The sequence below is a fragment of the Musca autumnalis genome, unplaced genomic scaffold, assembly GCF_047663935.1.
Source record: "Musca autumnalis isolate F117 unplaced genomic scaffold, ASM4766393v1 scaffold_5, whole genome shotgun sequence".
NCBI classification, from domain to species: domain Eukaryota; kingdom Metazoa; phylum Arthropoda; class Insecta; order Diptera; family Muscidae; genus Musca; species Musca autumnalis.
The window spans coordinates 135,532,039-135,554,642 of NW_027412088.1; the positions used below are offsets into that span (position 1 = coordinate 135,532,039).

Genomic DNA, 22,604 nt, shown 5'->3' on the forward strand with positions numbered 1-22,604 from the left:
TGGGATGTACGTGAAGGATTGGGCCGATGTGGTCCATATTTGAAGCTGGTCTATGTCGGGGAGAAATATTACGAACTAAACTATGCACAGTCTGGAGCAAAATCGGTTACTCCCTTCCAGAGTTATTGTGCGCACCATTTACAAAAATGTTGATCTTTTGTGGGGGAGGTACGCGAATAAGTGGTCCGATACGGCCCATTTTCGAACTTGATCTATGTTTGGACAAAATAATACAATAATCAAATTGGTTGATCCGTTCGAGAGTTATAGTGCGTTCCAGCTAGCCGGACAGACTGACGGACACGGCTAAATCGACTCCAAATTGTCTGAAACGAATTTCGTCCAAACATATTTGGGGTCTAAAACCAATATTTCAATGAGGCACATTTTTATCGTATCAAAGTGTATATTCCCTCTTTAGCCTAAAGACGGAGGTTCTGAAAAGATATTACATTCCAGCGAATATTTTCTCCAAAGGTAAAGTTTTAGAGATATGATGCGAAATATATACAAATTATGGAATTTTAAGATATGTTATACATTTTGAGGCAATACGTGTAGTTTTTCGAGTTCATTATTTCTCCATATATTTTCTTTATGTTCCTATCTACAAATTTGCTGAAGAGATTTAAACAACATCCGAAATTGGCTTTAGAGACATAGCCCCCTATTTATTCTAATAAGTCAATATGTAGTCATTTTTAGATGAAGCCATAAAATCCAAACCTGATCTGATAACACAAAACAACAGGGTTTTTGGGTCTGTACTTTTATAAAATCCTGAGTTTTTTATCTATATTTTTGGCTGTAATGTGGTTATGGGGTTCTCAGTGTTCAGAAAATGTATTTACTAAAAAAAATAAAAAATTAAGTTACAATGTTTTATTTATAAATGCACACTTAGTCTCAAATGGAATAATTCGAAATACAAATAGAATTCTTGAATTACAATTGAAATGTTGCAAATTACAAAATTGTAGTAAATACGACTTTAATCATAACTTTTTCGAATACTGATTATCACTTCCTGTTCTTATATTACAAAAGCTATTGACATATTCAGTTACTAAGTCTTGTACTCTGTGGTGTTGTTTTTTATGGTCTTTGTTTTTTTATTGTTTATCTTTAATAGGTCATGGCCAGTCTATACAGTTTTCTAATTTAGACAGCAATAACATTTATTAATCACATTTTTTCTTCATTTTTCAGATTTGCTAGTCAACCTTTTTTAATCCCTCCGTTGAACTAGGCCGCCTTTGGGCCTCTCACCGCCAAGATGTCGTCGGTTAAAGTGGCGGTTCGAGTGCGTCCCTTCAACTCGCGGGAGATAAGTCGAGAGTCAAAATGTATCATAGAAATGTTCGATAATACGACCACAGGTAATAATACAATTATTAATAAAACATCTTTTGAATAAAAATAATTACCAATCCTTATTTCTTTTTTAACAGCCATTACAAATCCAAAAGTTCCACCCAATTCCGCTGATTCTGTCAAACGCTTTAATTTCGATTACTCCTATTGGTCACATAATGTAAGTTGTTTGCAAAGGTAGTAAAGCTTTTGATTTACAAAATAATAAAACCTCTTTTATTGTAGCCCAAAGATCCATGTTTCTCAACACAAGCTATGGTGTACAAGGATATTGGTGAAGAAATGTTGCAACATTCCTTTGATGGCTATAATGTGTGTATATTTGCCTATGGACAAACTGGTGCCGGCAAATCCTATACAATGATGGGTAAACAAGAGGAACATCAAGAGGGCATAATTCCCATGATTTGTAAAGATCTGTTTAAGCGTATAGCTGCAACAGAATCAGATGAGTTAAAGTACTCGGTAAGGCAATTTTACCAAAAATAAATGGCTTGATTCTCTAAGACGATTCGAAAACAAATTCGTCGAATTACTACTAATTCCTGTAGACAAGTTTGGTAGTAATTCGAACGAATTTGGTTTCGAATTGTCTTAAAGAAACAGACCAAAAACCTAGAAAATTTGAAATCTACATAATATTTTTATATAACTTTTGTGTTGTTGTTGCAGGTCGAAGTCTCCTATATGGAAATCTATTGTGAACGTGTACGCGATTTACTTAACCCCAAGAATAAGGGCAATTTACGAGTACGAGAACATCCTCTGTTGGGTCCCTATGTAGAAGATCTCTCCAAACTGGCGGTTACAAGTTATCAAGATATCCATGACCTCATTGACGAGGGCAACAAAGCACGTACAGTGGCAGCCACCAACATGAATGAGACCAGTTCTCGTTCTCATGCCGTTTTTACCATATTCTTTACACAACAACGTCATGATGCCATGACCGATTTAAATACAGAAAAAGTTTCCAAAATCAGTTTGGTTGATTTAGCTGGTTCAGAACGTGCCGATTCAACGGGTGCCAAGGGTACACGTTTGAAGGAGGGAGCCAACATCAATAAATCTCTAACGACATTGGGCAAAGTTATCTCAGCTTTGGCAGAAATTGTAAGTACTGATCATTTGATAGAATAGTCATTCACATTAGTTTATCTTTCCCAACACAAAACTATCTTCATTTCTGATACTCACACACCCACACAGACATTTTACACTCACTCTCAATGACATCTTTTTTCGTCGGGATATTTTTATTTTGTTTTGAGTTTCCTTAAATATGTTTAACAATAATTTAATATATGTATTAACAACAACAAAGCTGTCCAAGTATTTTCTAAATTTCTAAAAAATCCACTTTGCTTTTTCTTTCATCACAAAACAAATAAAAATAAAAAAAATCATAAATTCTATTTGCCACAAACAATTGGTTATTCATAACGTCCGTTAATGTGAAAATTGCATTTTTACAGTCTGTAAGTATATAAAGTGTAAATAAAGAATAAAGTATTCTTATACAATTAAAAAAAATAATAAAAGTGCAAAAGTTAAAGTTTCTCGTTTGGTTTGAATCTCCTATGTTTTGAAAACAACAAATTGCTGTCGTTTAAAATGGATTGTTCAAATGTTTCATCCCTTTTATCTTCTCGGGACTAAGATGTCTTATTGCGAACAATTTATTTAGAACACAGGTTTTTTAAAACGTCGGAGGATTCAATATTTGATTTTTCGTTCGTGTTTAAAACAAATTTTTCTAATTTAAAACAACATACCATTTACATTGTTTCTGGTTATATTCAGTTCTGTAGTACTTAAAAAGTTTTTTCTTTAGGTATGAAGACAATTTTTCGAAAATGTTCCCGATTCACTATGTTCTTACTTTTAAAATCAAAACACTTTAAATAACCTGAAAGTATTTTTAACATTTATTGAATACAATTTAAATAAATAAATACGTATATAAGATAACAGTGAATTGGAATTTCGAAAATGATCTTTGTATTTAATTACTGCATGTTTTTTTACATTTTATACCTATTCAATATAGAACTCATGCTGATGGTCCATATGCCCACATGATTCTAACCTCTTAATATAGTCCCACTGTCTTTATGTTGTTTAAACTAATTTCAAATTGTAATTCCCCCAATACAGGCTTCCAAAACCAAAAAATCTAAAAAAGCTGACTTCATACCATACCGTGACTCAGTTTTAACCTGGTTGTTACGTGAAAATTTGGGTGGTAATTCCAAAACTGCTATGATAGCAGCCATCTCGCCAGCTGATATCAATTATGATGAAACATTAAGTACATTGAGGTAAGCTTTTTTCTTTCTATGGCTAGAAATAATGAATTAATGTTTTGGTTTTTTAACAGATATGCTGATCGCGCTAAGGCCATTGTCTGTAAAGCTGTTGTCAATGAAGATGCCAATGCCAAACTTATTCGTGAACTTAAGGAAGAAATACAAAAATTGCGTGATCTTCTGAAGGCCGAGGGTATTGAAGTGCAAGAAGGTAATTTATGTTTGCAATTAATGTGTATGCGTTATTTTGTGTTAGAATATTTCCGTTTGTTCTTAGATCCATTAATGAAATCCTAATGTAAAATTACGAAATGTGTATTCTGATCGTTCACCAAATTATGAGACTTCAAATATGCCAGGCTACTCTTTATAACATAAATCAATAGAATTTAAATTCAGTTAAATATTGGAAAGAGTTATTCGCTTTCATAGATACGATCAAATATTCAGGAGAGTTAGATAAGCTTGTTTATCTCGACAATTGAAAAGAAGCAGTGTATCATCTGTACCCTTTGGTGGACATAATCCTTCAACAAGGAGAGATGGGGCAAATGTACCGAATCTAACCGGGGTTTTGTTTACGCAGCTGGAGCTGTGACAAATATTGGCCTAATAGAAATTACGACGATTCTTCTATACTAGACGTTTGAATTCTCCGACGACTTTAGCGCCGCATACATTACCACATGAGGTCAAGAAATCTTTATTATGTTATTTTCGAGGTCTTCAACCAGTGTAATTTCCATCGGTATCAGAGGCCGTTAGTAAGTCGAATGTCACACTAGAGTGGTTTCATTGAAACTTTTAGGTATTTAAAGATCGAGTTCCCCACTACAGCAACTTAACGATATCACTCTACTGTGAAACTCGACCTAAGAACCCTTGTTTTCATGGAATTGTTTCAATGAAACTCTCTAGTGTGACCATCGACTAAGTAAAACACTGCCAACTCAACCTGTTCTGGTTACATTCTGGGGGCCGGTCTGGCTTAAGGTTTATTGCGCCTGTGTCCCTCTGCCTTGCTTTTCCCGAGGAGGTGACTGCCTTCTGGGTACTGGGCTTATACCCTTTGGCTTTCTGAGTTAGGGCAGTTGCATAGAAGGTCGATGGGTTGATCACCTCAGAAACTATGGTCTTATTGGGCGAAGGCTGGGGGCCTTCGGAAGAACGAACCTGTTTCACAGATTTTTGCTGAGAAGTTCTCTCCGTCTTCTCAGAAGAAGATGTTGTTTCAGTTGGCCCTACCAACTTCACTTCTTTGCAGCTTGTGGAGGTATCTAAACTCGATTTTCCTCGCTTACCCTTACATCTTTGCCAATTGTTCTTCTTTACGGATGTCATTTGTTTTAGAGGTAGATCCGTTAGCCTTCTTCATTCCCTCGTGGGTTGGGTTCGGCTTCGGAGCAGAGATTGACTCCACGTATTTGCCTGGAGCATTATGTTTCGTCAATTGCTTGTCGCCGCAGCTTCCTTGGAGGCTTTGGCTTGAGCAACTATAGTGACTGGAAGGAAGTTCTTGTCTACTTGAAGTTCGGTTCTGGGTACATGAGTGAAGTTCCCCCCGGTCATAACTTCGGTCGTGTCACCCGTAGACTCGTTTGCACCAACCTTGGCATAATCGTTGTCCTTTGAGATCGCCGTTCCGTCATCTTTCCTGTCATTGTAGACCTTGTAGCAGGTACAACCGTAGGTCCCAAAGCATCCACACCGAAAGCAGCCGGATCACAAACATGTCCTAAAAATATCTCCTATCCGTCAACCGAGAAGACGCGCTCAGTAGGAGAATGACATCTCCATTGGGAATTTAACACGACATGTCGGTCTGTGGTAATCTATGCAGCGCCGGTGTGGTCCGCGAACATGTCCTAAAAATCCCTCCTATCCGTCAACCGAGATGACGCGCCCAGTAGGAGAATGACATCTCCATTGGGAATTTAAACCGACATGTCGGTCTGTGGTAAACTATGCAGCGCCGGTGTGGTCCGCGAATAGAGCACTGAATTATTTACATGAAGACAGAAAGATTACGTCAGCATAATAAAAGGGTAGTCATCCTAATCCGTTTCTTAATCGTCACACCCTCAGGCATGCCAGGAAGGATGTTAATGATCTAGGGAGAGATGCCCAAAGATATAAGCGTAAATCTTTATATGAACGACGTTGCAGATGTTGTTGTTGTTGTAGCAGCATATAATGCTGGGTTGGCAGCCGCTGGCCGAAACACTTTTGGTTTCGGGTCAAGCCGGTACGTAAGAACCCACTGCCGTGGGATGGCCCTTTTGGGCGTATAAACTAAAGCTCGCTAATAATGCGGAGGAGGTACCTGAAGGAATGGATCGACATAGCTCATTAGACACAAACGTTAAACATTTGTGGCAGAGGTAGATCTAAGGAGTCATTTCAGTTGGTCATCCAAAGCGTTGGATCCTCGCGGAATCTTAATGATAATTCTTGACCTTCGTTACGGTCAACCACGCCAAACTTTTCGAGGACATAGAAAAGATCTTCCTCTGCCGTTGAAGCATTGGATTATGGGCGGCATATGGATTATAATGTATGGGAATGATTGTACAATCTCGGGGTCGGTTGTAAACCTCTTCTAACTCTATAGGTCGTTGCGCGTGGGGTATGCAAACGTTAGCGAAACGTAATGGAAGATTATTCAAAACTGCCAAAATGGCGACCTGAGGACTGCAACAGGATCTTTAGTATCCCTGCCACAATCTTGTGGACAAGAGACAAGGGAGACGTAGCCGCAGAGGCACGAGCCTACCAGGCAGGGTTGAATATCATTCATTCTGATGAAGTTATGAGGGTATATAAAGACATAGTGGGTACTGTATTACTGTCAATACATCTCTTTGGAAATATTTTCCACACTATTTTAATCCAATGCAGAATTCATCATACTGAAAATTAATCTTCACAGAAGAACTTGTCTAATCCGGACATTTATATTTTATGCATTGTAGCATTGCATTGCACTAATGCAATTGTTAGCATGCCCGCTTTATACGCAACATCACATTTTCGAGGGTGTTTAACAATCCTAGCGTAGCTGACTCACATTTTCTTCTCTGGCTTCCATACAAGTGGTTTCGCACTAATCTTGATGAGGTTTAAGACTTTCAGTTCAGTTAAAAATGATATATAGCTGGGATGAATGTGAGAAATAGTGAGAATAGAAACAGCGGTTTTGGGCTAACTGAGTAAAAATACACATTTCGAAAAAAATATTTAATTAGAAAAATTAAAAAGCAAAAAATAATTAAAATACATCCTTTAAAATATTAAAGCAACAAACATGTTAGATGTGTCTTCACGCACATATTTACATAAACACTTAACATATGATGTGTGTTGATTTAATTGAAGGTTACAATTTAACATTGATTTTAATTGAAAAAAAAAACAATTATTCGTTAAAAATCAATGTCAAGGTTGCATATTTTACATTGGATATGAGTTACAATACATTTTCTTACCCGCATTAATTTCCCCGTTGTTACCTTCAATTTATATCAAACATACAGTATCAGGCCAAAATATTGTAATTTATTGAAACAATTTAATTTATTGTTCCTTAAAAAAATGAAAACATAGACGACTATTTTTGCCTTATTTAACTCCTGTCTAATAATTTCTCTTACTTTGTTGATTAGCTCTAAGCGGAACCGATGAAGATAGTAGTACGATTTTCAAATTATTTATTTGTAACTTTTTAATTAGCATTTTCCACTATATTTATGTTGAACGAACCTCCCTCCTACCCCCTTACTAGCTTACTAACACGTTTTGGCTTGATACTTTGTATGTACAATTGTTAACTAACCCCCCATCATATGCATATTCCTCTTTTAGTTTTTGTTTGTTTTCAATTTGTATTCTTCCCTCCCCGTTGTGTATGTTTCAATTAATTTTGATTTTGGTAATAATTCCATTGTGTTCATATATTTAGGGCCTGATGGCAAAGTGGTTTGTGAAAAACGCGATACAAATAGTAAGTAGTTTCGTAACAAACCCAAACGAAATACATGCATATCTACATATATAGTATTTCAATATACATACATACTTCTTATATGCTTATCAATAACAAAAGCTTATTTTTGGTATGACAATGGATACGAAGTTACAACTTCATTATTAAATCTTTTCATATTGCTTAGAAAAGCTTTAGAGTCCAAACACATGCCGCAATAAGTTTTACGTAAATCTGATTTAAATAATATCACACACATTTTTATTCGAGGCTTTAATGTATTTTGTTTATAAAAATTTAATTGATTTGTTTATAATAATGAACTTGTATTATTGTATAGTTGTACCAAAAATACCTATATCCATATAGAATATCACATGCTTTGCAATTATATTAAATATCCAAAGAGCTTTAATTTTATATAACTATACGATTTTAATATAATTTTTATTTTATTTAAATCTGCGTGTGTGTATTTTTCTTAACACTTTTTGCAGCGTAAAATAATATTTGAATCTAAAATATATTTAACATCTGGAAATATAATAGTATTGATGCAAATGTTGCATTCTTTATGCAGGGTGTCTTAAAGCCAAGATCTACAAACAAAATTCATTCAGATTGCTTCAAAATTTTGTTACATCGCGAAATAAAATCCTGCTTTGTACTACAAAATCAATTTGCAAGCATATTACAAACTTCTATTCTCATACTTGGTACCACCCTGTATGGAGAACGTATAGATTGCTTCAAAATATTCTATTTGTATTCACATTAATATACTAAGGATATTTATGTATATATATTCTATATTCGTGCTTTTGGAGCTTGGTGCTAAATGTATTATTACAATAGAAAGAGATAATGGGAATTAATTTGGGGATTTAGTATATTGGAAGAATGTTTTTCATTCTCTTTTCGTTATTTAGTTTGCAAAAAAAATAATAATAAAAAAATACCCATATGGAAAGGAAGAATTTATAATAATTAAAAAACACTATTTTCCAGTCATGCGCGTTTATTTTAAATGCTGCAATCTTCAATAAAATCCACGGATTTATTGTAAAAAATGTGGAAGATTTGTTAATGTCTTTATTGAAATACAGTCGAACGATGATTTAATACTCTATGGGTAGATACATTTTTTATAAAGAGTGAATTTTGTGTCAGAACGCGTATTTGTGTTTATACCCTCAGCATTTATGCTAACGAGGGTATATACACTTTCATACGGACAAAATGTGCCTCATCTAAATAATGGTTTTAGACCCCAAGTATGTTTGGACGAAACGAAGCGCACCATAACTCTCAAACGGTAATATTTTGTCCAAAATTAGTTTAAGTTAGATGATGGGCCATATCGGTCCACTCCCTCGGGTACCTATCCCATAAATGTTAAAATTTTTCTCAATAATTATGCGCACGATAACTCTCGAAGGGACTAACCGATTTGGTCCATACTTTGCACATCGTTCTATTTCTACCAGACATATATCAAGTTCGAATATTAACAAAATTTCGAAAAAGTGCAGTTTGAGACCTCCTCTCGTTTTGATTCTTGTTGTACCAACTGGTATTCGCTGCCCCCATTACGGCGGTGTACAGTGTCCAATTTTACGAAAAACCTGGCCAAAACTCTAAAAATGAATGGATTTTGACCTAACCTTGGGTTTTTCGTTTTCGAGTGGCTGGTTTCATTATACCCTCAGCATTTATGCCAACGAGGGTATATGGTAAATTTCAAATTTCCTTTACAATTCCATCGAAAAAAATTAAAAAAATTTCTTACAAGCACATTCACGATTTTTGGTACATGGGTTAAGAAAAAAATCGTGGTTTCAAATCTGCTCGCGTTCACAAAATTGGATGCTGCGCCCAAAAGTTATGGGGGGTTTTATTCCCTTATAAAGAAAAAATATTTAAAAATTCCCTTTGTGTTGTAATACCAAAATGTATATATAAATCGGTAACAACATTTAATATCTATCCGTAGACGCCTAAATATTTGCTAAATTTATTTTCATTCATGCGGAAAATCAAAAAATAATGAAGGAATCTTTGAGTAAATTTTATTTATTCTAACTCAGAGTCCATAAAAATCTCTAAAAAATAAATTAAAAATACGTACAGAATCTAGAAAATGTCCAGAAAAATGTGAGACCAAAATTTTATAGATTAGGAATTTAAATTGCATATTGCAGCTACAACAAAAGACAAAAGTTTATTGTTGGAACATTATTTCAAGAATATATTTTTTGGTTTAATACGAAAAATTTGGGAACATTTTTTGGGAGTTATTCTACTATTTCGCTAAATTTTCAAACAAAACCTGAAATATTTTGCTAAAACCTCTTCAAGGAAAATAGTTTATCATCGTGAAAGTATATTTGCTTAGTGTGTTAAGCAATAGAATTAGGAAATAAAGAGTGATATTGATATTACAATCAAAGAAAAAACATAAAAGTTAAAAACCGTATAACGCGCGAAATAGTTAAAATCAGTTGAGGCGCATGTGCTTTTCGCATAGAGCGAGTGTATCTCTATCAATATGTTTGCATTTTTCCATGTTTCATTCAGCGACCAAAGTGTGCCATCAGTTGCATCTTACTACACCAAAATGCTTCATCTGGGTAAAAATAACCCGATGTTCATATGATTATAAGGCGCATCCGATTTCTGTGACCCCCTGTTAAAAATACGTCAATAAGACAAATTTTATATAGATTCGTCAAGAACCGCGAATGTGCTACCTGATTATATTTTTGGTTAAATACAAATACTACTCCCGAATCTCTGTAATTTATGACACACCTTTTCGACAAATATTATAATCGCGTATAAAGGATTCCATTTATGTAAAAAATTTTAAGGGAAATCGCGGGTTAGTATGCGGATTAGTAAAAATAAAATTTTGCTTATTTTCCTATTTTCAGGGTATCTATATCAGCGGTTTTAGTGGATGGATTCGATTCGATTCGCGGTAGGGCTTATTAAATCCGGCGCGGAAAAAAACTAAAATCACGCGGGGTTCAAGGGTACCTGAGTCACACTTGTAAATTTTGAAGCCAAAAAATAGGGTTTTAAAGAAAATTTACGCACCAAAAATTCGACTTTGGACTCCTATTACTAGGGAGCTGTACGGAGCACACTCATGAGATATACATCAAACGACGTGAAATCGCGAGTTCTACAATCCAATAAATAGTTTAGGTCATTATCTGGTTGCGCCCTCCAATTATAAGAAAAATTCAAAAAACCCAGATTTCAAAACTTCAAAATGTCAGCATCGATTTAAGGGGGATGCACTGTATATATCGAGAAGTCATACATTAGAACCATGTTGCTCAAGAGGTATTCTTCAATTCTTTCTTTGAGCTCAGGTCCGAATTTTCCCTGGTTTGACAAGAAATCAAGAAAAAACACTAAAAAAACTTGCTAACTTCAACACATTTTTACCCATTTTTTTATATTACCACCAACACAGCTTCCACGTAATTTATTTATTATGGTCTATATTATGAGACCCCGGCTAAAACACTTCAATTAATATAAATATATTCAAATTATATAAAATATATTGACATTTCGCGACTTATTAAATAGTGAACCTCAACTTCAACGATTGTAAAACATTTTTGAATATTACCATATACACTTTCATAAGGGCAAAATGTGCCTCATCGAAATAATGGTTTTAGACCCCAAGTATATTTGGACGAAATGTGTTTTAGACAATTTGCAGTCGATTGAGCAATGTCCGTCCGTCAGTCTGTCTGGCTGGAGCGCATGATAACTCTTCCGGTACCTCCCCAACAAAAGTTTGAAAATGTTCGGAAAATTTGCGCGCATGATAAATCTTGAAGGGAGTAACCGATTTGGTCCATACTTTGCACATCGTGAAATTTTTATTAGACTTAGATGAGGTTGCAATATGGACTCAATCGGTTCACTCCTTCAGGTACCTCCCACACAAAATTTCGGAGAAGTTCAGTTTAGGACCTGTTCTTGAATCGCTTCGTTTTTTGTTGTAGCAAGTTGTATCCACTTCCCTCCATACGACGGTACAAGTTTCATCAGGGACAGGTCCATACTTCCTGAGAAAATAGCCTGAAAGGTACAAACAACCCCTGTGATGCCGTGTGTAGTTGTTGAAGCTCAAGATAACTCTCGAAGGGATCTAACTCTCGAATATAGTTTAACTTCAAAGATTTTCCATATCTGTCCACTCCTTCAGTTACTTCCCCACAAAAGTTCTAAAATGTTCGGAAAAATTGTGCGCACTCTAACTCTTGAAGGGAGTGACCGATTCGTCCATACTTTACACATCGTAATATATCTACCAGATATAGATCATGTCCTAATATGGACTGTTTTTGTCCACTCCTTCGGGTATCTCCCACACAAAATTTCTGATAAATTCACTTTAATACCTGCTCTCGAACCACTTTGATTCCATTACGGCGGTACAATCTTTAGCAGGGGCAAGTCCATACTTCTTGAGAAAACAGCCCGAAAAGTGTAAAATATCGCTATAGTGCAGTGGCTGGAGCGCAGCGAAGTTTTGAGCTTTTATCCTAATCCATATTTTGTCATGAAGTTCATACGCACAAAGTTTTTTTTTTTTCGAGAAAAAAAGAATTTTAATTTACACAGGCTGAGGGTATATCTCTGTCGGCAAAACCGACTGATACTTTTTTACTTGTTTTTCATATTTTTTAGCCCTCAGATGCTTATTAAAAGGGTATTGTTGGTCTCTTCTCCTATAAAATTTGATCGTATCAGATCAAAATATTCTACGATTTTTTTCGCCATCAACTATAGGTCCTCGAATACACCAAATATCTATATCTTAACTAAACTCCAGAAATATGCAAAATTCAAAACACATTTTAGGGTTAAGGTCCTACTTTATGTGAATTTTGGCAAAATTGTCATGCAAAATATAATTTTAGAAGAATAGCGTCAAAGACAAAGCTTCTACCATTTCTACAGTTTTGGAAATATTTGAGTTAAGATTACTTGGAATCCTTTGACTTTAGGTATACGGTGTCTTTGGTAACTTTACTGACAAGAATGTGAGAAGTCTTTTTCTTAAAAAAATTAACCCTCGTGCTAGTCATAAAAGGGGTCTTTTGACCCCTTTTTTCACAAATCTTTAAAATCTCCTATAAAATGTGATCGTATCAGATCAAAATATTCTAGAAATTTGTTCGTCATAAATTGCTACTATAGGTCCTAGAATACACAAAAACTCTAAATTTTACCTAAACGCCAGGAAGTTACCCTATATGCTATATTCTGACATTCTGATTACATAAAAACGAAAAGTGCAAGTATATGCAGGATGTTCCATGGAAATGGTAAGGTACACAGCCCAACTCGATCTTACTTACAACTATTTTCATCATTTATTGTGAAAATTGTCCTTGAAAAAAAAAAAATCAAAATCAAAAATCAAAAAATTAAGTACGGACATCAATGGCGACACTGAACATTTTAAATTCGTTTCACATACCTTCCATTACAATTACAAAAACATATTTAAAATCACTTCTTTATTTTGGATATTAGCATAGTTTTATAAACAACTTAAATATTGAGACAAAAGAATTCCGAAAAGGGTCACTTTGACCTGATTTTATATCCACTTTTTAAACATATATATATTTGTTCATAACTACACGCAGTGGGATCCTATAAACAATATTTGGCCCTATTTAGTGTAAATTGATAATTTTTTTTTTTTATTTTTGGCCAGGTTTTTTTTTTGGAAATTTGAACACTGTGCGGTACAAGTTTTCAGGAGCAAGTCCATTCTTCCTAAAAGCTATGAAATCCCGCTAAGGCAGCGCACGATAACTCTCCAACGGATCAATTAATTCGATCCAAAATTTGGCAGCCGTAATATTTTGCGCAAACATAAATCAGGTTCTAAGACGGGCTACATCGGTCCAATCCTTTTGGTACCTCCCCCACAACAGTTCAAAACTTTTCGCTATAATGGTGCGCACGATAACTCTTTAAAGCAGTAATCGACTTTGTCCATATTTTAATCGATTTGGTCCATACTGTGCACATATTTCTATGAGACATAGATCGGATTATAATATGGACTATATATGTCAACTTTTCGGGTACCACAAACAATTTCGGAAAAGTGCAGTTTAGTACCACCTCTCGAATCGTTTTGACTTTTCTTGCAACAGATTGCACCCATGGCCCCTATTACGATGGTAAAAGCTTTTAAGTGGCAAGTCCATACTTCTGGAGAAAATTACCCGAAAGCTGTAAAAACTCCTACGGCCAGCAAGTGTAGAGGTTGATGCGCACGACAACTCTCGAAGCGAATACTGCGTTGGTCCACACTTTGCATATCGTAATATTTCTTCGAATATAATTCAAAGGTGATGCTAATAGGTCCAGTTTCTCCGGTACCTCTCCACAAAAGTTCTAAAATGGTAAACGCAATATCTCATAAACGCAGCAACCGAGTTGGTCCAAACTTTAGATCTCGAAATACTGTGTCCAAACTTAGTTTATGTTCAAAATTGGGCCTTATCAGTCCACTCTTTGGGGTACCACCCACCCAAAAATGTTCAACATTTTTGTTTATGTGTTCGAGGATCCTTTGAAAATGTTTACCGAATGTACTCCTAGTGTCGCTGTTTACAGCGTTAACATGTTTTTCGTAGCAAGTCCACGTTTCCCGGTATAATTGTCCAATGGTCTAAATTGTATTGTGACCAACTGAAATAACTGGTGGGCGCGATATCTATCGAGACGAATGACTCCCAAAATAAGACCCATTTCCAAAATGGACTAAGGCGGTCCATTCATTTAGGTAGCTCCCCCGCAAAACTGTTTAGATTTAATACAAATCCCTATTTTTGTCAGCAAGTTCATACGCCCAAAATTCTGGAAACTCCCTTGTCTTTTAAACACTACGAGTACATACTTGTTCGTACCTTTCCAGTTCTTTATTGTCTTTAACTTTTGCTTTTCTTAGTAATATGTATAGGGCAAAGCAATTATTGTTGGAGCTATTCCAAAAAATGACCGAGCGAAACCCAAGTGCGTTTTTTGTCCTTTATGAATTTTTTCAAGAAGTGCGTATGATTGTTTTTAATTACATACATTATAATAACAATCATACGCGCTGGGGTTCCCATGTTAAAATCTAATGGCCTGTTTCTATAAGGCACATTATTACATCCTTCGGTAGTTAAATGTTGGTCGTTATCGGACAAATAACACGTTTTCTATTTTTACATGTTTAAGTGTCAGATAAATTAAAAGGAACTTTGGGTTCCTTTTAAAATTTAAATTGTGTCCGAGTTTATGCTGCACCAAAAGCAAGAACATTTTGAGAGTAAAATCAAATCAACCAATCAGATTAGAGTATAGACATTTGAAGTATGTTGTCATATTTTTACAAATCCCTGGTAATGCGAACGTTATTGCTTACTTTTCTTAAAATAAGAGGTAACAAAAATGGACTTTAAAGATACGGTGTAAGAACGGCCCTAATATATCTCATACACTGTAGGTATGCACGACATCATTTGTAATAGTATTAAGGCCTCCACTCACCTATCAGTCATGCTGTCGGGCCGATGAACCCTATTTGTATGTGTGTGCATGACAAGTGTGTAGCAAAGCCTTCAGTCAATTCCCGAAATCTTGAAATTTTCCTCCAAAACAAAAATTCATTTTAATTTTCTCTTTGTTCCTTCACAAACATTATTATTTGTTTTTGAAAATTGTATATTGACAATTTGAAAATAAACACAATTCACCCAGACTGATGGGGGTTCATTTTGAAATCAAAACTATATAGATTTTCATCAGTATTGAAAAACTCACACCTACATTCACAAATTTTTGAAAATTTACACCTACTATCACAAATGCTGTCGGGCAGACTGATAGGTGAGTGGACGCCTTTAGTAAATTAAAACGTGGAAGATTTGAACTCAAAATCGTGTTTTTAGAGGGAAATATATTTTTTCTGAAAATGGATTGAAGGGATGCCACACACACTCAATCACACACGTACACAAGGGTTCATCGGCAGCTGTCATTCATGCCCATAATGTATGGCTGGCATAAGACAAACTTCTGTTTTTTAAAAAATATTTGTTTCATTTTTGTTTTGAATGTAACAACATATTGCTAAAATAAAAAGAGCTTAATAGTATTTTGAACGAAATTGAGTTTGAATCGTCTTAGAGAAACAGTCCATAAAACACCAAAAAATTTATTGTTTTGTATCATACTGTTGTTAAAGAGCTCCAAAAAATGGAAGACACGTGTATCGGCGTTTTAAACGTTTACATCGGGAGATTCCTTCTTATTCTTACATTTAGGAATACAATGTGTTCAACAATATTACTGACAAAATTTTGAGGAGCATTTGTAGCAGTTTTTTATAGTCCACAAAATGTCCGCCATGGTATACTATAGGTCGCTGAATGCACTAAAACCATATATTTAGCTTAAATGTCAGAAATAGACCAATAATTTTTCTCAGAAACGGTAAGACCTATCAGAAATCGACTAAAGTAAAATTTGTAGGCTTACAAATTGCCTACAAGAATGATCTTTATGACTTTTCAATAGGATTCACCATTCTTGGGATATCGTGATATAAGTGTCAAATTACACATGTGAAGAAGTAAGCCGAGTAAGAACATCATGAGGTGGGCCGGTTAAAGTAACAACGCCATGTGTTAGGTATTTCCATAAGCTTTCATTTCCGTAATCAGCGCAACAAACCCTACATTTTAACGAAAATTCAAGCAAATCGGAGAGTTTTCGTTGGGCTATTTTTGCATAAAATTACTAACATGGAATAACTGTTCTAAACACGTTCCGATTTTGCTGAAATTTTTTCAACAGATTGGTATAATTTCGTCCTTCAAGGAAACATATATTTTTTGGGGGGACAGACACGGTTACTCAGCTTATTTCAGCAGGTTCACCTGAATATTAGGGCGATAACCAACAAATACCACGCCAGTACCATGTGCAGAATATTGTCCTGATAACGAATACGCTTGTTTTAGTTCGATTCGGTGAAAAAAGTTTCCGCACCAACTGCCATTACTAAAGACCCTTTGATATTGTTTTCTATTTATTAAAAATTAAAATTTGCTTTGTTTGAATAAATATTTAAAGAAAACAAATACGATTCTCAAAGGCAATGTTATTGAAAACTATCTGTAACTTTCGCGAATTTATTGCAAATGACCACATATTCTCTTGTCCGATAGGTACAATAAATATAAACATAAAATTTGCGAGTCTATAAAGAAAATCAAATAATTGCAATATTGTCAAAGGTGCATTAAATCCTCTGAAATATAGCGATTTGATAACAAATTAGTCCAGAATGGTTTGATACTGATTTTATATTAGATTAAAACTATTAATAAGTTATTAATAGGAAAAGCGTATATGGCATTATAACAATTAAAACCAGTAAGGAAAGGATCAAAGTCGGGCGGGGCGGACTATATAATACCCTACACCACTGTGAATATGTAAAATATATATGGGAGCTAAATGCAAATCAGAACAGATTTTGATATAATTTTTCACATTTATTTGTAGACCAAATTCCGTCACATAGTCCAAATTTCATCAAAATTTGGTCGAAATTTGGTCAAATCGGTCGAAAATATATATAGGAGCTATATCCAAATCTGAACCGATTTCGATATGATTTGCCACATTTGTTTCTAGACTAACCACCATCACACATTCCAAATCGGACAAATATAGCGTGTTTCATGCATCAAATACCTCTCATCTGCCTAAAATATATGAGAGCTATATCCAAATCTGAACCGATTTCGAAATAATTTGGCACACTTATTTCTAGGCCAAATCCCGGCAAACATTCCAAATTCTATTGAAATCGTACATATATAGCGCGCTTCGTGCATCAAATATCTAAAATCGGCCGAGAATACATATAGGAGCTATAACCAAATTTGAACCGATTTCTATGTAATTTGGGACACTTATTTCTAGACTCAATACCGTCGCACATTCCAAAATTAATTGAAATAGGACATATATAGCGCGTTTCGTGCACCAAATTCCTTAAATCGGGCGAAAATATATATGGAGGCTATATCCAAATCTGAACCAATTTCTATATTATTTGGCACACTTATTTCTAGACTAAATTCCGTAGCACATTCCAAATTTCATTGAAATCGGACATATATAGCGTGTTTCGTGCACCAAATGCCTTAAATCGGGCGAAAATATATATGTGGGCTATATCCAAATCTGAACCGATTTTTACCAAAATAAATAGCGTTCGACCGGCTATGCGGTGGTATTTTTGATATTTGCAAAAATTGCGAAAAGTTATAACCCTACTGAATATGTGCGATGCTGTATGATATACACTATATCTCAAGAATAGTTTCTTCTAGGAAAAAATTATAAAGACCAAACTTGTAGAGAATTTTCTTCTGTCTACAATATTTGCTCCAGTCACTTTTTTATTAGATCCACCATTTTCAAGAAAAAACCGAAAACCTTAAAATCTCTAAATGTTGACCTTTGACCTCTGATGCAGTATCGCAGGCAGTACAAAGATACAGTGTGCATAGAGCAGACAAGAGAAGATTTAGAAGAAATTAATTAAACGTAGGAAGATCTAAATTGACCCGCTTATAGCCATTTAAGGCTCCTATGGAATTTTAACCCACTTGAAGCCACTGGTCATTAAAACGCCACAAAAAATTGTTGCAACAATTGACATAAAACTCTGGGTTTTTCGAATATTTTTGTAGGATTTTTTGCAAATGAAGGTTTATACCCAAATTTCCCTTCAATACTACTCACTTGTAAATATAAACGAAAAGTCAAAGCTTACATATTAATCATTTGTTGTAATATCTTATAGATAAATCTCATACAATATTTTATAACTACATGTGTAAAATTGATAAATGGATGAATAAAAATTGAAATTGAAATTGTAGGATTTTTTGCATTTTGTTATAGTATTGTCTGTTATCTGTCATTTCACGCTTATAAAGCTTCATTTGACCTATGCATTTCTACGTAATTGGCATAAAAACCAAGCTATTCAAAAAAACGACTTTTGATGAAAAATGTAAATATGCGATAAAAGTTTAATCATAAATGTTAGAATTAAATAAGGCCAGGGATATATTAGGAATGTAGTAAGATTATTTTCTCAATCAAAAACCAAGGGATTGGCATATAAGAATACACCTATATTACCCTCCAAAGTTTTTGGCACTTTTAAAAGAAGGCCCGATTTCAGGAAAACTATACGTTTTAGAGAAAAAGTTATTTTTTAAAAAATGCTTAAAAAGTCTCAAAAATTCTCGGCGCTAAGTGGGTTAACAGGACCGCAGGTAATAGAAAGATGCAATCTGATTGGCACCAAAGAGACAGTGCCTTTTGTTCATCGGTCTAGGAAACCGACAAAGAAGGAACTCGACCGTTTCAGTTTCTTCATTGCTTTAGCAGAGCCTGTAGCAATTCCCTTCTACGTTTTGAGATTATCGACCAGATTTACCTTGATATTTTACATCTAGATATGTCTGTGGTTTTCTCACATTACAACTTGTTGAGTTTGTCAAGGTACTAGAACCAAAGAGCGGTGGTTTGACACAGTCCTCCACAAGTAGGTCTTAAAACATTGAAGTACTGTCATTCCCACTAACAGCTCTAAAACATTGAACATGTCAGCTCCCATTCCTTCTTCGGTCCATCGGTGGAAATTGCTAGCCTAACGGGGATACGGAAGTTGTATCAAAGTCCAGAGTTGGCGAAATATAGTCGGATTCACCCTCTCTGTCACATATCCCAGAAGTTTGCATGTCTTATTTTTGGTCTTCTATCACACTGCGGTGTCAGAATATATTTAGTTATCAATGACTGAAAAAATTACACACACTGTTATATATTTTTTTTAACCCAAAATCATGTAACACTTCAAAATATTGGTGATAAACTACATTTTTGTTGTACCGATCTTCATATTATATAAAACCAGTGCCTAGCTGTTGTACTGTAGGGTATCACATAGTCGGCCCGCCCGACTCTAGCACTTTCTTATTTGTTTACTCATCGATAAATAGAAAAAAACACCTCTTCAGCATGAATAAGTTGTAGGTTGTAGTTTTAGAAAAGAACCGATGGTTTTATTTTCTGAAATTGGACGAAATTGAACTAAACTGCTTTATTAAATACAGTCGAACCTGAATTATCCGTGAAAATCTTTATAATCCGGTATTATAATTAATGCGACCAAATCTTAATGGACAAACACAATGCACAAATGAATTATTTTTGAACAGTTTTAAATCGAGGTGTGACTTTATATAAAAATATATTAAGTATAATCCAGCTGTTCCTTAGATTTTATCAATAAAAGTATGTTTGGGAATTATATATAAGATCTTAGTTCATGCTAAGCCCTCATTATTGTGTGTGTGTCTTCGTCCAAACCACTGTTCGTCTTCAAGCCGCTGTAATATTCACTTTGCATTTTTTTTAATTTCACTTATGCATATTGCTTTTTGTTGTAAATAAACTTTGTAGCTATGCCTAAACGTAACTAGTATTCGAATAGTAGATGTCCAAAACAGATTTCATATGAAATATGAATTTCATTCGATATTTGATTTTACAGAAGATGAAATCAAAAATGGCGGAAGTGGTGGTAATGGTGGTAGTACCATTAAATCGCCAATTAATCGCAACCGTAATGGCTCAACAACAGAGATGGCTGTGGACCAATTGCAGGCCAGTGAAAAATTGATTGCAGGTAGGTTTGAAAACCCATTTAAAAATGTTGGAGAAACCAATTTCAACACATGAGAATTTTCAACCCAATTTAGAGCTCAATGAAACTTGGGAAGAAAAACTTAAACGTACCGAAGAAATTCGTTTGCAACGCGAAGCCGTTTTCGCCGAAATGGGTGTAGCCGTCAAAGAGGACGGCATAACAGTTGGTGTATTCTCGCCGAAGAAAACTCCACATTTGGTCAACTTGAATGAAGATCCCAATTTGTCGGAATGTCTTTTGTATTACATCAAGGATGGCATTACTCGCTTGGGTACACATGAGGCAAATGTACCACAGGATATTCAGCTATGCGGTTCACACATTTTGAAGGAACACTGCACCTTCGAGAATCGCAACAATGTTGTCACTCTCATACCACACAAAGACGCCTTGGTCTATTTGAATGGTCGCCAATTGGTCGAGCCAGAAGTGTTGCGTACCGGATCTCGTGTTATTTTGGGCAAAAATCATGTATTCCGTTTTACAAATCCCGAGCAGGCTCGTGAAATACGCGAAAAAATTGTCGAAAATGCAGAGAATGAAAACGAGAATGAAAAATGTGACTCTCAAGAAGTCGATTGGAATTTCGCTCAATGTGAATTATTGGAGAAACAGGGTATTGATTTGAAGGCTGAAATGAAGAAGCGTTTGGATGTTTTGGAGGAGCAATATAAGCGTGAAAAACTTCAGGCCGATCAAGAATTTGAGGAGCAACGTAAGGTAAGATGAAGGAAACATATGAAGGTTTATTGAAACAAAAAATTGCAAATATGTTAACGGCGTTTTGTTAATTTTGCAGTCATATGAGGCTCGCATTGATGCTTTACAAAAACAGGTAGAGGAACAATCGATGACCATGTCCATGTACAGCAGTTACACCCCAGAAGATATGCCAGATGAAGAGGTTTATTGTAAGTGTTGACGTTTTTCTTGATCTGCGGCAATAACAGTCATTTTCCCAATAATTGTAGCTAATCCAGCTTATGAATCATGCTGGAATGCCCGTGAGGCCGGTTTGGCTGCTTGGGCCTTCCGCAAATGGCGTTATCACCAATTTACCTCACTGCGTGATGATTTATGGGGCAATGCCATATTCCTCAAGGAGGCCAATGCTATTTCCGTCGAATTGAAAAAGAAAGTTCAATTCCAATTCACTCTCCTCACCGACACTTTGTATTCACCCTTGCCACCAGAGCTGGCCTCGTCTGCTTCTCCTCTTCAGGCAGAAGATGAATTCGGTACCCCACCAGTATCGAAAACTTTGGTAGCTGTCGAAGTTACTGATACCAAGAATGGCGCTACCCATTATTGGTCCTTGGAGAAATTACGGTAAGTTGATAGTTTAATTTGTTTTGGATCTCATCTCTCCAGATATGTGTTCTGGTTTTCTAGGAGAGAATTTTTGGTTTCTTTTATATTTGAGTTACGATTTTCTTCTCACAACCATTGTTTGTTTTAAAGAGCAAATATGTATTTGTATTTAGATTATTTTTAAATTTATTTTAATTTCGGTTTCAAAAATACTATTTTTATTTATCATAACCTCAAAGGCTTCTTCAGTTTAGATAATTGTTTAAGCTGTTTAGTTTTTTTTTTGGTTTAGAAAATAACAAAAATTACATTGATTTTGAACGTGCATGGTGGTTGTTTTCTTGAGTTGAAGTATTATCTAAATTAGAATGTCGATCTCTGTATTTGAGTATATAGATTTTAAACAAATTTTGTTTGTTGTTGTAATAAAAAACGCTATAATTTCTGATTTAATTAGTGAGAGGAAAGCTTTCTATGTTTCGAAATTAGAGACCAGATTAGTTTCGCTTATTTATTGGTCAATAGCTGATTCAATGAGGACTATCAAAATCTGGCTTCCTCTTAAATTATATAATAACTGATATTTGTAATGATTTGTAATGACTTGGACTGATTGCAATTCTCCGTAACCGTCCGACATTTAATGGTGTTAACCTAAAATTGGATAATGGAGTTTCTGAAATAAACCGGCTTGAAGAAATTATCGACTTCCATTTTTTAAGCCTTAGGACTCAGAGTCCATTTTAATTTATGCTGATGTTTTAGAGAAGTGATGGTATACTGA

General features: G+C 35.0%; 1 protein-coding gene across 22 annotated transcripts in view; it reads left to right on the plus strand.

The window, feature by feature from the left end:
* Nucleotides 1-22,604, plus strand: part of unc-104 (kinesin family member unc-104) — a 112,951-nt gene that overhangs the window by 78,322 nt on the left and 12,025 nt on the right. For 7 of the 22 annotated variants that reach the window (XM_073988216.1, XM_073988209.1, XM_073988211.1 and 4 more), the window contains 12 exons: nucleotides 1,210-1,379; nucleotides 1,452-1,534; nucleotides 1,600-1,839; nucleotides 2,047-2,487; nucleotides 3,532-3,695; nucleotides 3,755-3,894; nucleotides 7,346-7,372; nucleotides 7,642-7,683; nucleotides 20,354-20,488; nucleotides 20,562-21,229; nucleotides 21,309-21,420; nucleotides 21,481-21,838. In XM_073988216.1, the coding sequence (XP_073844317.1) occupies nucleotides 1,277-1,379; nucleotides 1,452-1,534; nucleotides 1,600-1,839; nucleotides 2,047-2,487; nucleotides 3,532-3,695; nucleotides 3,755-3,894; nucleotides 7,346-7,372; nucleotides 7,642-7,683; nucleotides 20,354-20,488; nucleotides 20,562-21,229; nucleotides 21,309-21,420; nucleotides 21,481-21,838 (2,513 nt within the window). In that variant the 5' untranslated portion in view covers nucleotides 1,210-1,276. The remainder of the gene's footprint in view (nucleotides 1-1,209; nucleotides 1,380-1,451; nucleotides 1,535-1,599; nucleotides 1,840-2,046; nucleotides 2,488-3,531; nucleotides 3,696-3,754; nucleotides 3,895-7,345; nucleotides 7,373-7,641; nucleotides 7,684-20,353; nucleotides 20,489-20,561; nucleotides 21,230-21,308; nucleotides 21,421-21,480; nucleotides 21,839-22,604) is intronic. The other 15 variants (XM_073988222.1, XM_073988214.1, XM_073988220.1 and 12 more) reach the window with 3 other exon arrangements.